Consider the following 15,725-nt stretch of genomic DNA (forward strand, 5'->3'; position numbering starts at 1 on the left):
GCCGGCCAAAATGTTTTCCAGCGTGTCCTTTGCTTTGATTACATCACCCCATCCACCGTCACAGCCAGGCAGAGCCGCCCTCCTCCACGCTCCCTCCCCAAATAAACCAAAGGCCCTAAAATATTTAATAATTTCAAGCTTTTGATATATACGACATTGAAATCAATTTACACTCTTTTTTTATTTGATCTTCTTTTGTACAATGCATTTTTTACAAAATGTATTTTAAACTATTTTATTGTAGATCTTTTTCAGATGACCGTGAGAGCTAAACCCTCCATCAAGGCGGAGGAGAATTCATTTAAAAGTGTATGCAGATGTAATTTAATCCCTTTATTAAAAATGTGCTCTTGGAATGGGACAATCCCCTTTTCCATATTGGGCTCCAGAAGGGTAAAAGAGAATTCCCATATTTTATATTACTTATTGTGAGACCAATTTTTAGTTAAATTTGTATGTATTACAAGGTTTTGAGGAATATTTTCCATTGTTGAGATATTCAAATCCTGTTTTCAATGCAGACTTTTATGAATCAGCCTCATACTGGTGAAGGGAAAATGGAGTAAGCACGTTATTTATACTTTTGCAACTTAAATTATGATATGAGCAATTATAATTCAATAAAAAGATAAACTGAATTTAAGAACAACACAGATTATTGCATGACACCCCTACGCTCAAAAATGATAATTGTGATTTTATAGCAAGAATGACATATGAATGATCCTTTTTTCAAAGTATGTGCTGCGTTCGAATTATTGTAGAATTACCAGGCATATCATCATTAACAAAACCCTGATTATGAACAAAATGTTCACCCGAAGGTCGTTTATTTTAGAGCCATCTCTACAGAAACTGATTGTGAACGTGCATGTGATAGTTATGCTGAACGTTTAAAATCCCCTTTTGCTTCTTTGACATTGCAGTTTAAATAAAAACACCAATAAAATACAAAAACTCAATTCATTCATATTTCAGCTTTTTTTTAAAATATATTTTTACCTTATATTAAGCTACAGTGTTTATTATGGATGTAATCATACAAATTGTTTATCTGAATGAATCAACAAGTTGATCTTAAGAGAAAGAAAATACACATGATCATATTATTATTATTATTATTATTATTATTATTATTATTATTATTATATTCTCTACCCTGATCATTTCTCATTTTGATTCATTCATTTGATTGCTTAGGCCAAAAAAACCAACAACTAATAAGCAGAGAGATCTCGTATTTCAACGTCTGCTTGTGTCAGTCTCAAATTCCCATTTCAAACCTTTTTGCCTCACGGAGCAAAATCCGATGCTTTTTTGTCTCTGACCGGAGCTGTCCAGGCCTCAGACCTCGCCAACGCCGCCAAGTCCAGAAGACAGAAATAGCAGATACAGGAGTCTCGGGGGCCCGGGCCTCGGGACGCCCGCCGGCACACGCGTCACCAGAGCGGGGGTCACGGGGTTGAATACTCACTCGAACCACCGGGTTCAATACATCACTCTGTGGGGCGGGCGGCACTGGGACGGCGTCTGGGTTTACCTTACCCCCCGCGGCCGCGGCCGCAGACGCCGCACGGAGAGCCAAACGCCGGACGGGCCCAGAGCGCTCGCTCTCTCTCAGGTTACATTCTGTTTATATGGGGATGGAGGATAGAGATCAAGTCTTCCCTCTCCCCTCTCCCCTCTCCCTTCCCCCTTCCGCCCCCGCCCCCGCCTCCCACCCCCCCCCCCCCTCCGTCCTCGTTCATCACTGTCTGCTTTGTAATAATATTTCTCTATTCCAAACCTCATTTCCTTCTTGTTGAGATTGATAGCAGCGATGACACCAATCAGGTTATCTCTCCGTTTATCCCTCGTTTTCTCTTAATCGCGCCACACGCCCCCACCACCACCGCCCGCCCCCCCCACCCCCCAGCTCCTTTGTGTCCCAGGATAGTGTGTGTGTGTGTGTGTGTGTGTGTGTGTGTGTGTGGGTAAGGGGTTGATTGGGTATCGTGCTAATTACACTGTGTTGTGTGGTTGTCAGAGGACGGCAGCTCTGACAGCGAGCTTCGGGGGAGTTACGCAACAAGTCAATCGGACCCCAAAAAAAAAAAAACGCCACGAGCTCGTGACAATTTTCTACTCTTCCTCCCGCTATATTTGACCCGTACCCACCCTCAAGTAGTATATATTTTGTGTTTTTCCCACCCAGGGTGAACCTTTATGTCTATCGGGGGGGGGGGGGGGGGGGAGCCCTTGCAGCCAACCATAACCAGAGCATCAGCACCAAAAAGGTTTGCTTATTTAAAAAAAATAAAATAAAGGAAATATAGCACCGAGATATGTGGTCCCGATGTTGAAGAAGTACCTTTACTTTTTTAATGCTTGAGTACATTTACTGTGTTTAATTGAGTATAATGTTGAATGGAAACAACTTTTTCCATTCACTTTCACTTTCAGTGTCGTTTCCCGAGGAAACTAATTCCAGGGTGTGATTATCGTACTTCTTCAACCACTGCTTCAATTTCCAAGCACCGGCTCCTTAATAACGAACAACGGATTCCTTGCCTATTAGTGAATTAAACGTGGTACGGGGCGGCCCGGACAGTATCGGGTTTTCTTCTTCTGTGATTGAGAATTCGGCCCTTTACAGCAAATCTACATGGCTGCCTTGGAGAAGGTGTCTGGTTTCGTTGAGGATCATGTGTTGGTTTTGGCTGCTGAGACGTCCGCGGGGAGGCTGCAGACAGCCGATGCTCAAGAAACGCTTTCGTAGCCGATATTGCATATATAGTACGTGCATATATATCCGTAGTAGGAGAGTACACGCCTTACACGCACCGTGCGTTTTTTTAAAGCTTCCGACGCGGACGTCTCTTCCAAATGGGCAGATAGTGGCAGATGGAGAAGTGGAGATGGGGCTTCGTCTCGCTGAAACAACATTAAGAAAATATATTAAAGAGAAAGAGAAAAGGAGCGGACGGAAAAACAGAGAGGATTTGTTTATTGACGGAGTGTGTGTATGTGTGTGTGTGTGTGTGTGTCTGTGTCTGTGTGTGTGTGTGTGTGTGTGTGTGTGTGTGTGTGTGTGTGTGTGTGTGTTTCTGACCGAAAAATGGTCTGAATCCGGGGTGTGTGTTGAAGTTTTCAGGGGGGAAGTGAACAGCAGGGTGGGGGTGGTGTAGGAGGGAGTTTGGGGTGGGGTGGGGGGGTGTAACACCCCCGGTTATATTGCCACTGTTTTTGCATAATGCGAGATGAGTCCCCGTCATCTTTCCTCCCCCCCACAACAATTTCATTACAGACAGCTAATAAATGTTTCATGGCAGAACACGCTGCTTCGCCTCGGCTTTATTAAATCTGAGATAATAAAAGAAGAGAGAGAGAGAGAGAGAGGGGGGAAAAAAAAGAAAAGAATAGGGGGTCAGACCAGAGAGAGAGAGAGAGAGAGAGAGAGAGAGAGAGAGGGAGGGAGAGAGAGAGAGAGAGAGAGATAGTGAGAATGCCGTACACATTCCCGAAAAAAGAGTGGCTGTATCTCCTGTTTCTGGGGCAACGGGTCCCGCTGTCCCCCGCCGACCCACCCCCACCACCACCACCACCTTCCCTCCCCCCACCCCTCCCCTCCGTTTCCCGCTCCGCCAGAGAGAGACAGGAAATGAGAAACGGGCAGACAGGATATTGCGTTCTGGTGGCCTGGGGATTAACTGTTTTATCTAAACTAACATACACACACACACACAAGCACGTAGACACACACACACACACACACACACACACGTGCACGGTGCCACATAGGCCCACATGGGCACAATACACATCTAGTCATCAATATCCTCACACATAGCATTCATTTTTCTTAGCATCAGGTGAAGATCACACTGATTGACGCGTAGACAGCGACGCGCCGTACACACACAAACGCTCTCACACACACACACACACACACACACACACACACACACGCAGATCATGTATGCCATGCCAGCCATTCTTTGTTTTTGTGGTTTGGTTACTTCATGCAGGTATATTATGTTTGACCTTGTTACATTATACGCTGCCACGGTAGAGTCAAGTCGTCCGGTCTGAGCTCATGTAGAGTTTGTCTTATTATCAACGTGTAAAAAAAAAACTAAACTGTTAGTTTCCATGTAAGAGTATAACTGTGGGAATGGAGAGAGCCCGTGGAGCACTGCTCTAAAGCATCGTTTCACACATAGGAGGGCTTTGTTGGCTGGATGTGCTGATCATGTCGTTGTATATCTGATTTAATACACAGGATAGGTGGATGGATGGATGGATAAGTTGATGGATGGATGGATAGATGGAAGGATGTATGGATGGATGGATGGATGGAAGGATAGATAGATAGATAGATAGATAGATAGATAGATAGATAGATAGATAGATAGATAGATAGATAGATAGATAGATAGATAGATAGATAGATAGATAGATAGATAGATAGATAGATAGATGGTTGATGGATGGATGGATGGATGGATGGATGGATGGCAGGGTGGATGAATGGATGGATGGATAGGAAATTGCCGTCTTAGAGCAGCACACATCAGAACAATGGGTGATCACAATAAAGTAATAATACAAATTATATATAACACATAATAATGATACATAATAATAATAATACATAATACAAAACAGAAAAAATGCTACAAAAAATGTAAATTGAACAAAATGGCAATAAACAATAAACCTCAAAATAAACAATGAGCCGGTAACCAGTAAACCTCTGTATCCACAATTTGAAATGGAAAAGTTACTATTAAATGAGTACTACAGTATATATACACAGGATTTTAAGCAGAATGAATATGAACAGTCAAAATACAGTATATGTGATTCACCACTGTTACATAAGATATAACAGTGATATAAATATATTATTATTATTATTATTGTTAATAATAATAATAATAATAATAATAATAATAATAATAATAAATATTGCCACAGGCAGCAATACACGGGGTCCAGTTTAGTTATATTAGGTACGTATTACAGGTTTCCGAGGTTCCGTAAAACACGTGGAGGCCGGGGCGGAGGGACGCAGTTTTGTTTTTTTTACGTAGATTTAATGTTTTGGAAATGAATTGTGGCTAAATAAAGACTTGTTAACTCTAAATGAAGCATCTTATTTTTGACAGTTGTTAACATTTCAAATTTGTTTTTAAGTATGGCAGTTGCTTGTGATTCATTGGCTCGTGTTTGACCAACCACAGTGCGCTTACGTCACTGAAGGTTCCTCTTGTGTTGGTTCGTCCTTGGCCTGGGGTGGGAGCAAAAAATGTTGTTGCAAATTTTGTGAAACGCAGCACAAGTTACAGTTTCCATTAAACCGAGGTTCCTTTTAACCTAGCATCGGCTCGGGTTGTCTGTATACGGGTAGTAACCGCTAAGTCGACAGGGCGCAAGTCGCTGGACGCGAATGACTTCCGAGAGACGACGCTTGGACTTATATAGCGTTGGATGATGATGTCACAAAGCGCCCCGCCCCTCAAACTAATCAAGTCGCGGCAACGTTCTTCAACTTCCGGTAAATCTGCAACCGTTTTTGACTAATTCCCGCTCCAAATGTACATTCATATTGATCAAACTTGAACCACAAGATGTCCGAAATGTCCCGGTTCCAACGAGGCATCAACCATGTCTGTGCGTACAGCGGTTGCCGTGTTTCAGATACTTTTAGCCCTAAAAATGCGAAGAAGATTAATAATAATAACAATTTGCGCAAAACAATAGCTGGACACCTAGTAATTATAATAATAATATATTTGTTAAAAGCTAGGGTTGTGTACAGCAGGTGTTAAAGACTGTAAACGTAGTTCTGTTTTTATGGTGGTGGTGTATTACCACATGGTTGGTTAAGGTGCACATACACCAATGGACAAACAAATGACAGCGTCTGTCACTATTTTATTGATGCCCATGCACCTTATCTGCGATTACATACACTGTGCATATTTGTGTTTGTGTGTTTATGTATGCATATATATATATATATATATATATATATATATATATATATATATATATATATATACACACACACACACACACGTGTCTGTGTGTGTGTGCGTGTGTGTGTGTGTGTGTGTGTGATTTTTGGTGTGAGTGAGTGGTGGCAGGGGTACTGGTATCGTGGGGAATGCTGGGAGATTTTAATAACACAGAAGCAGTGCAGGGAGATTTAATAAAAGGAGATGATGTGATTACTGAACCCTGGCTCTGAGCCATTTTGCTTCACAGAGCAATATCCGCCGCAAGTGCGCACACACACACACACACACACACACACGCGCGCACACACACATGCGCACGTACGCACAAGCACACACACATAAATACACACACCTACGAAATGGATACTAAACACAACACAATTTAAAAGTAAGATTGTTGCATATCACTTGTACGTGTCGTATTGATTTCCCATGATCAATTGTTTGCCACAGAAGTTTTTCGGTCGATGCTTCAGCGTCCGCTCACGATGGTCATCCTTAGTTTGGATCTCGAAACGACAATCAAATCTGTGTTGTTTGTAGATGCATCACACATGCAAATGAGAAACTGATCTTAAACTTTGAATCAGGGCTCCGAACGGGCAACACCGCTGTTTCAAGTGCGGTAGGTGCTCAGTTGTGGTCTCAGGCTTCCATGCACGTGTTTGACCAACGGCCTCAAGAAGCAGGAACGTTTCTAGTCCCAAATGGGGTCAGGGAAAATTAAAAAGGAATACGCAGAAATTGTGAAAACACACAGAATTGATCATTGACCCAATCCCTTTCCGACGTAAACGGCATAAAGAGCATATGGCTGAAAGAAATGGCACTTAATTTTGGTACTTATTCAGACAAAAAAAATGTTTTTTATGATTGTATGGCAGGAAATGTTTCGAGGAATGAGCCATGCTGTAAACACCAAATATTTTGTACGCCTATCACCAATAGGCACCCAATTTTCCTCCCTCTATCGCAACATCTCTGAGCTGGTAATTACCTGTGCTCCTTTAGCCCGCCGTAATCCATGTAGGCGGCAGATAAAGTTGGCCTTGGCTGAATTCATTCCTGGGGTTTTGTCCCGCACGTGGTCTCAAGGTTGGGGAGCTTTTTCGAGTCCTGAGTCGAAGCACGGTGAGCGTGGGGCAGTGTATATGAAATGAGAATCCCCCTAAAATCCAAAGGAACGAGCTCCTCCCGAAAGATGTCCTCGGAGACACCGCTGAAAACTCGCCGGGCTCTACCGCTTCAGTTATTTCGACGCCGTTTAACTTTATTAGCATCAAAATTAAAAACTCAAAAAGAAAACATATTTTTATCCGCCTGCCGGGGTCTCACTCAAACACGTCTATATTCGGTAATCTGTTTAACCGTGGGAGTGGTGATATATTTTCATTAAACAGTTACATAGTCCCCAAAGATGCTGGTTAACATGACATAAAAGTAATATTCTATGGTTATGCTTAATGGTGTAATATGCTTGTGCTTCTTAATAATGATAAGAAGAAGGTGATGTTTTATTTGTATAGTGCTTTACAAGGTGCTAGGGACTTCACATCACATCAACAAAATCGAATCCACATCACATAGTAGAATACAACAAGGTATACAAACAAGATTACAGGGGAAAAAGTGGTGGAAAAATAACAAATATAAGTCGAAAAAGAGTAGATCTGGAATGTCAGACATTGTCAGAGGTAGATTTGGTGTATTATGAGGGTAAAAGTCCAACCGCAAAACAGGGTTTGACACGCAGAACTCCTTAAATGTGACCAAAAGCATGAGGTGAGTGGGGGGAAAAAAACAAAAAAAACAATAAAGCCTTGCGTTTTGAAATCATCACCCCAATCCGTTGAGCCAGTTTAACTGACTATATGGGCTCTATAATTGCTGCACATAGAGAGTGAAACTTATAGGATATCAGGTAAAAGTCACACAAAAAAAGCTCCTTTGTGTGAAAGTCATGGTAAAAAATCGCACTAACCTGCGCTGGTTAAGAGGCAACTTGCTTAAACCTCTGCGTGGGTATCATGTTGAGGGTGTAAATTTGACGCGGTGGCTGAATCACCTGAGTCGTGTGGCTGAGCTGCATAGTAACGGATTTAACCACTATGTCCACTGTGATTTATTTAAAGCCATGTCCCACGGCAAGGGCCAGTTTGAATGATACTTCTATTAGAGGGATTAGACTTATCTTCTTAAAGACTCCCCCCTGCGACAGTTGCCCCAAGTTACCTCCGTTTGCCATGTCGGGTAAATTCCTCCTGCGCTGTGTGCACCCTGCTTAGTAAAAGGGCTTCTCCTCAAAGAGCCAAGATCATCAGTCGTATGTCAGCCGGCTCCGGGACCGCTCTGCTGCGGCCGTCCTTTGTTCTTTCGCAGGCAAATAAGACATTTCCGCGGCGTTTGAGAACGACGCCTGCCCGAATATCCTGGCAATTTGCCAGCGATGGCGAAATGAGTTACGTTGACTGATTGCAAATATTTTATTTTAGCCGAGTAGTTCTTAGTAATGACGTGAAAAATGAATCAAATAATGTGTGCGCAAAATCATTGCAATGAAGAGATTTACGTTGATTTACTCTTGAAATCTATGTCAGAACAATTTCGGGCTTTTTGAAATATATCGAATATGCTCCCAAATGCACCGTCGTTACCACATTCACCGTGAACTAATAATCGTTAAGCATCGTGACCAGACATTACAATTCTGGCTGTGTAGATCTAAATCCAGGCAGCTCCAAAATAGTTTTGGCATAAAACCGGATGACGTCCGTGTTTGCTTTCTCGAGTCATGACGAGTCACGAGCTGACGTTTTTTGGTTTTCCTGAAGCGTCACCCAAAAACTATCGAAGATATTCTGCGTGTGCGGCGTAAGGACGGGGGGGGGGGGGTGGGGGGGGGTGGGTGATGGAGTCGTTGTGCGAGGCCGGAACGAGCGCCGGTTACGACGTCGCCCAAATACCGGACGTAAAGCGACGCGTGTTCGTGAGATTCAGACGCCGGGGGTCTTAGGGACGGGACCGCGGCGAGGGCGCCCGCGGGGCCGCTCGACTACGTGTCACGATGTAAAGTTAGCGACACTGTCATTTGGGGAATTTGCGAGGCGTTTGGCAGATGGATTGGGGGAGATTAGCCGTAGCAGCTGCGTTTGGGACAGAAATCGCAGATTATGGGCTCTAATGTGCCCATGGCTCCCTCGCTGCACTCCAGATCTGGGCAGCAACACCTTCCTAGCACCCGGTCAGGGTGCGGCCACACTTCGCTCCTTACCCTCTTTCTCACCCCCACCACCACCACCACCACCACCACCAGCTCTACACACACACACACACACACACACACGCACGCACGCACGCATGCACGCACACGCGCGCGCACGCACACACACACACACACACACGCGCGCGCGCGCACACACACACACACACACACGCCATACCTTTTTAGGTATGCGTATGTCGCTTCCTTTGCTGGTGGGACAATCACACAGATCGTATCTCAAAATGGAAATAATTTATTTTCGATTCCTATTTTCCATTGTGCGTAGCGATGCTTCAAACCCTCCCCGCCGTCAATATCTTTTGACGACAGGTGCATTGTAAATTCACCGTTCACGGACAGGCATGAGGTATTACCCTCTGTGTGCACGTGCGTGCGTGTGTGTGGGTGCGTGCGTGCGTGCTTGTGTGTGCGTGTGTGTTTCACTGTGTTCTTTGTGTGTTTTAGTGTGCATAAGTGAGAGAACGGAGATTAACCCCATGCTATCCCCAATCCCTGGTTATGAGTTTACAGCGTCTGTCTGGCCATCGCACTGTTTAAACAACAATCTAATTAATCCTGTCTTTATTAGTTTCAGTGAACTGGGGGGGGGGGGGGCTGGGAGGGCGTGAGGGAAAACTGGGAATGCTGGCAGAAAATACCGGGGAGGGTGGGTGGGTGGGTGGGGTTGGGGGGTGGGTGAAGCCTAGTGAGAGAAGAGGGATTTGAGAGGTATTTATTGGCAGAGAGTGGGGCCTACTAAATAGATATGTGGATTTGAAGGGATGGTAACACAGGAGAGCTATTTGAGGGTTATAACATTTCACAGGGGGAGAGAGAAGGGACAAAAGACGGAAAATGGCCACGGGGGAGGGAGGTGGGAACCAACGGAACCGGAGAAAGACACTAAATTAAAGAAGCTAAAAGTTCTTTCTCTCCCCCTGTTCAACGTTCAAGTTAATTCTACCGTCGGCGGGATCCGGCGGCCGACATCCCCGGCATCAAAGTGCAACATTGAGGAATCCTAAAAGGGGCAGAATTGCAACAGGCGCCCCCCCCCCCCCCCCCCCCCCCCCCCCCCCCCCCTTATCCGTTGGTTACCTACCGCCACATACTGTCATGACGGAGCAAAGATGCACCGCCGACAACTGTTATTCCTGCGAGCAGATGCTCACCTTGTTGCTCTGCGGATTGGGTAATGTTGATGCGACCTTTAATTAAGAGACTCTCCCGAACCGCAGAATCATTAGCGCCGCGGGGTGACGCGTGCCGTCCGCACGTTCGTCTTTATTAACTGTCTTTTTTTTCTGTCTTGAAGTCAGAGCCCTCGCCGCCGCCCGCTCCCCCCCCCCCCCCCCTACTCCCCACACCCCTGTTGACTTTACCCCATCTTCCTCCAGGCTGTTTGTGAGGAAGTGCAGCGCCTGCCTGCAGGTGATCGGGCGCTCGGAGCTGATCATGCGCGTGCTGGGCCAGGTCTACCACCTGGGCTGCTTCAGCTGCTGCGAGTGCGAGCGGCGGCTGCAGAGGGGGCGACGAGTTTGTGCTGAAGGAGGGCCAGCTGCTGTGCCGCGTGGACTACGAGAAGGAGCGCGAGATGCTGGCCGCCATCAGTCCCACCCCGACCGAGTCAGGTAAAGGACACGCCCTCGCCACCAAACGCTGCCACTCGCTTTGGACAGGTGATTAATCATCTCGAACCGCCCGCCTTGACCCCCCCCCCCAAAAATACTACTTTGTTCGTTTCCCTTTGTTTTCGAGACTCCTTGACCGAGAGACACTTTATTTTAAGGTAACGGGGGTACACTCCCAAGCGGGCAGGGACGCAATGTGTTTATTGTATTCGGCGGCGCTTCCCTTCAGAGCTGCAATCAGGCGCTTTAAATCAATGTTCAACTTTATTTTCCCACTGCATATACAGTACTGACAGGACGGCAGCAAAGCCAAATCAACCCTAACAAAACAAACAGAAAAAGGAAATACAATCAAAATGACAAGTTACATGTTCATCCTATCTTGGCCTGAAATAATTATATAATAAAAGTTTAATTTCTGGTTAATTTTCAACACCAGGGATTGAACTTGGATCGACCGGTGCTTTGTAAACAGAAGACCCAACGCAGTGTAACCCTGTAAATATTTGAGAGGGAGCTTTTATGTTCATTTCTGTACAGCTTTTATCCTACTTTTCCTGCTGTTTTTTCTTTTTTTCATAGTCCAGGATGTAAAGTTTATGGTATCTTATCTTACGTAATAATAATAATAATAATAATAATAATAATAATAATAATAATAATAATATATTTAATTTATAATGTGTATTTCATTGGGACCAATCTCAAGGTGAAAAAAGAACAAAACAGGAAAAAATACATTAGAAATCATTCAAAATTCAACCAAAAAATATAATGTAATATAACTATATAATTATTTGGGAAGAAAAACAACTCAAATGTCTCCATCTGCTCCGTTCTCGCTGTCTGACCTCACCGCTCCCTCAGTGAAGAGTGAGGATGAGGATGGTGGAGGAGGCTCTGGCGGAGGGAAGGGCGGCGACGAGGGCAAGGATCACAAGCGCTCCAAGCGGCCGCGCACCATCCTAACTACGCAGCAGCGCCGCGCTTTCAAGGCCTCCTTCGAGGTGTCTTCCAAGCCGTGCCGCAAGGTCTGGGCGAATCTTTCTCCTTTGTCTTTTCTCTCGCCTCGCCATGCATCCCCCCCCCGCCCAAAAAAAAACCCCCACAGTATCACCAGCGTGATTAGCCTTGGTGTCACCTTTCACCGCAGGTGAGAGAGACGCTGGCTGCTGAGACCGGGCTGACGGTGCGAGTCGTGCAGGTGTGGTTTCAAAACCAGAGGGCTAAGGTGAGACGGGTGCAAGGACTTCTGGGGTGCGAGACAGGTCTCTCTCCTGATGTCGCGTCAAGATGGTGAAGTTTGTTGACTTGTCAAACCAAACAATGGATGTAGGCATAATACGATTTCCAAGACAAAAATGCAACTGAAATCATTCAAAATTCAACAAAAATATATTATATAATATAATGAAAAGCAAATTTGTGAGATAGTCAACCAGCACAATTCAGTCCCACAAAAATAATAATAATAATTCAATATTCTATGTCATGGGTCTTAAGACCCTGTCCTGTCGTTAGTGTTGTGATGATTCCTTATGCCCCCTGAGTCAGAAGGTTTTTGAAAATAAGTTTTTGAACCGGAATAACCCCCAACACACACTTCATGTGTCCCGTGCTCCAGATGAAGAAGATCGCTCGTCGGCAGCAGCAGCAGCAGCAGCAGCAGCAGGAGCAGGAGCAGCTGGGAGGAACCAGGAGAGGGCCCAACAGAGGGGGCCGACAGAGCAACGACGACAGCGAAGGTGAGGGAGCGAAAGCGGCCGCCAGGTTTGATGAACCCTCATCTCAGCTGAGAAGATGAGGTATAAATGTGTGTGTGTTTTTGTTTTGTCATATATATTTTTTCCCCACCTGCACACAGATGGCTCTAGTACTCATGGAATGGACGGCATGCTGGGGTATCCCTCGCTGCCACGACAGCAGCTCCTGGCCCTCGACCCAAATATCTACGGCGGGGAGCCGTTTCGACACGGGCTGACACCACCTCAGCTGACCAGCGAGCAGCTCCACTCCTATGGTGAGAGACGACGAGACCATTCCTGGAGAAATTGGAAAAGTGTGCTGGCCCCGGGTGGCCGTTCTTTTGTGTGTGTGTGTCTGTGTGTGTGTGTGCGTGTGTGTAAGTGTGTAAGTGCTAGGAGACAGGACACACTCTAGGAGACGGTCCGGGAGCTCAGAGATGATCGAGGAGCAAGGAGACATTCTCGGGAGACAATCTAGGAGCTAGGAGAAACTATGAGTGAGTCTAGAAGTTAGGACACTCTCTAGAGAGTAGAGCCCCTTTTAAACAGAGGTCTCCTAATACTGCCGCAAAGAAGACCCGTCTCTATCCCGGCTTCGCTTTTTTCACACTGAACCAAACAAAGGCCGCCGTCATGTGTGATTTCACATGGCATGCCGGCTTCCCACACTCAGAGGTGTGACCATGGGGCGCGACGTGCGACACAACAGCGTCGGCCTCTGGTGTGACGTAAAACACACGCGTCGGGCGGCGAGGTGAACATGACAGCCCCACAATGATGGCGGATGAACTGAAGCGTTGAGGTGCTTTTGTTAGCCGCGCGCTTTCGTACCGCTCTGTCACACGCCATCAAAACATCACGCCCCCGACCCGGCGCGGCGGCTGTCGCTTTGAACGCGGACGGGCCCGGTTTCGGTTTCCGTTCCGTGTTAGTACCTTTTATAGGGAACAGCGAGGCGGAATAACGGCGCAACATTCCTGCCTCGAACAGGCCCGGGTAAATGGGGCTTAGGAGTTCAGAGACAAATCTAGGGGCCAGCAGACAATCGGGGAGCTAGGAGACACAGTGTAGGAGACATTCTAGAAGCTAGGACACTCTTAAGAGGCCGTCCGGGGAGCTAGGAGACATTCTAGGAGACAATCCAGGCGCTAGAAGGTGTTTTTTTCTCTCTGTTCCCTGCTCCCAGACACGGAGGCTGTTTTCCACGACCTGGACAGCGACGGGAGCCTGGGTCACCTCGGCGACTGCCTCCTGGCGACGGGGGAGGGGGGCCTCCTGCCGGGACGGGTGGGAAACCCCATCGACCGCCTGTACTCCATGCAAAACTCCTACTTCACCTCCTGACCCCTATAAACTCTCAGCCTTTTTTGCCCCGCCCCGCTCCTCCGCCTTTCACCTCTCAGAGATGCAGCTAATGGAGTCTGTCCATCAACAAAATGCCCGTCGGGACCCACTCTCCGTGAAATCAGCCTACAACCGAACGCAAGTCGGAGGTTTTAGCAGAACCTCGGAATCGTCGAAAGGCAGCCGTCGTTCCAGTTTGCAGCTGTTCACACCCATATTAGATTAGCAGACTATTCCCTCAGTCTTTACTATAGTTAAGAATAACACGCTGGAAATAGACGCTGTACAAGAAATGTTAGAGCTCACTTTTCTCCTATGTATTTATGTCCGTTCCATGTTCAGCATATGGGGTTTTAACGCACTTTCAAAACAACAAAAAGGAAAAGACACTCGTCGATCATGTCGGCACAAGTTCTATTCGTGTATTCTTTGGTCTCATTTCATACAGAAAAAGGATAATGGGTGGATATTTGGGAATCTTGGCAGGGTGAAGGAGTGCTTCAAGGTTTAAATTAGATGCGTAGTCGTTTGCATAAGTTGTTTGCTAGAGGTGATAGTGGTTAGTTATTGTGTATGTTGTATTGGCACATACCATTTATGGATCGGAATAGAATTCTGTTCTCAGGTTAGGGTGTATGTTTATGTGACCTGAGCCCATGACTCAGGATAGTACGCCGGGTGGGATCACAGTTTTCCACAATTTCCTAAGTAAGCGACGGAATACATAAAAACCAATGACTTTGAAGTAACTCTCGAAATGTAATTTTAAAACCTCGCCCTCTTTTTTAATAATACGTGACGAAAGTAGTCTGGACCAAAAAAACAAAAACAAAAGAAAACCCAAACGCATTTAGGAAACACTACAGGGTCAAGTTTAAGAGCCTTATAATGGAAAACAGGGTTGTGGTGAGGATGTAATACAGAAGCTTTCCCTTTTCTTGTATTGTGTTCACTTAAAAAAAAAAAAGTAGTGCTGTGCTGTAGTTGAAGACCAATGGATCTGTAACTCCCAAAAGTTTGGATGCAGGGCACGCGAAGACGCGCTCTGATGTAAGATAAATGTAAATATGAGTGTGCGGCTATGATTAATACACTTTTTGTCACTTTATCGTTTGTTATTCAGAACATCTCCAGAAAATTTGTCGTTGTAAGAAATTTTGTACCTTCTAGTACCTCTCAATATCGATGATTATTTAAATTGTAGCATGATGTATTGTCAATTCAGATCTGACAGTATATTCTGAAGACTGATATTGGACACCCAGGTTTGCAAAACAAACAAAAAAACAAAAAAAAAAAGACGTACAACACACGAGTGGCACCGGACGCAAGGTCCGGTTCGGAGATTAAAATCATACGAAGATGATATTTGTTTGATTCGGGGTGACAATTGTTGGCTACACCTTATGAAGATCACTGAATAATACCGTTTATACAGTGTTTTCTTTTGGGTTTTTTTGTGAATGTAACTTATTTGTGTGGTATTAGGTGAGTTCCTACAATCTGATCTTTATTTTGTTAAACAGGTGATGTGCTTTGAATGTAATGTTGCCATCTATTCAATACAAGTGGCGATTCAACCTTTGACGTGCAACCGTTCTTTTCTGTCTTTTTTTATTTGATTTTCTTGTCGTGCGGAGATGACGTGATGCCGAAAGAATCTCTTCCACCCGATTACCTCTCGACTTTTAATAAGTAAACCGCTGTTCTGCTCAGTAGTCCAGAGGCTCGTAACTCA

General features: G+C 45.3%; 1 protein-coding gene across 1 annotated transcript in view; it reads left to right on the top strand.

Annotated features, from left to right (window-relative positions):
* Positions 1 to 13,987, top strand: part of lmx1al (LIM homeobox transcription factor 1, alpha-like) — a gene marked incomplete at both ends in the record, with an annotated part of 20,222 nt that extends 6,235 nt beyond the window's left edge. Inside the window, 7 exon segments of the mRNA XM_080009283.1 lie at positions 10,665 to 10,794; positions 10,796 to 10,898; positions 11,766 to 11,929; positions 12,052 to 12,129; positions 12,523 to 12,643; positions 12,763 to 12,918; positions 13,830 to 13,987. Of these exon segments, the coding sequence (XP_079865409.1) occupies positions 10,665 to 10,794; positions 10,796 to 10,898; positions 11,766 to 11,929; positions 12,052 to 12,129; positions 12,523 to 12,643; positions 12,763 to 12,918; positions 13,830 to 13,987 (910 nt within the window).
* Positions 13,988 to 15,725: the final 1,738 nt, after the last annotated feature.

This window comes from Zeus faber (genome assembly GCF_960531495.2).
Source record: "Zeus faber genome assembly, chromosome: 11".
In the NCBI taxonomy this organism is placed as follows: Eukaryota; Metazoa; Chordata; class Actinopteri; order Zeiformes; family Zeidae; genus Zeus; species Zeus faber.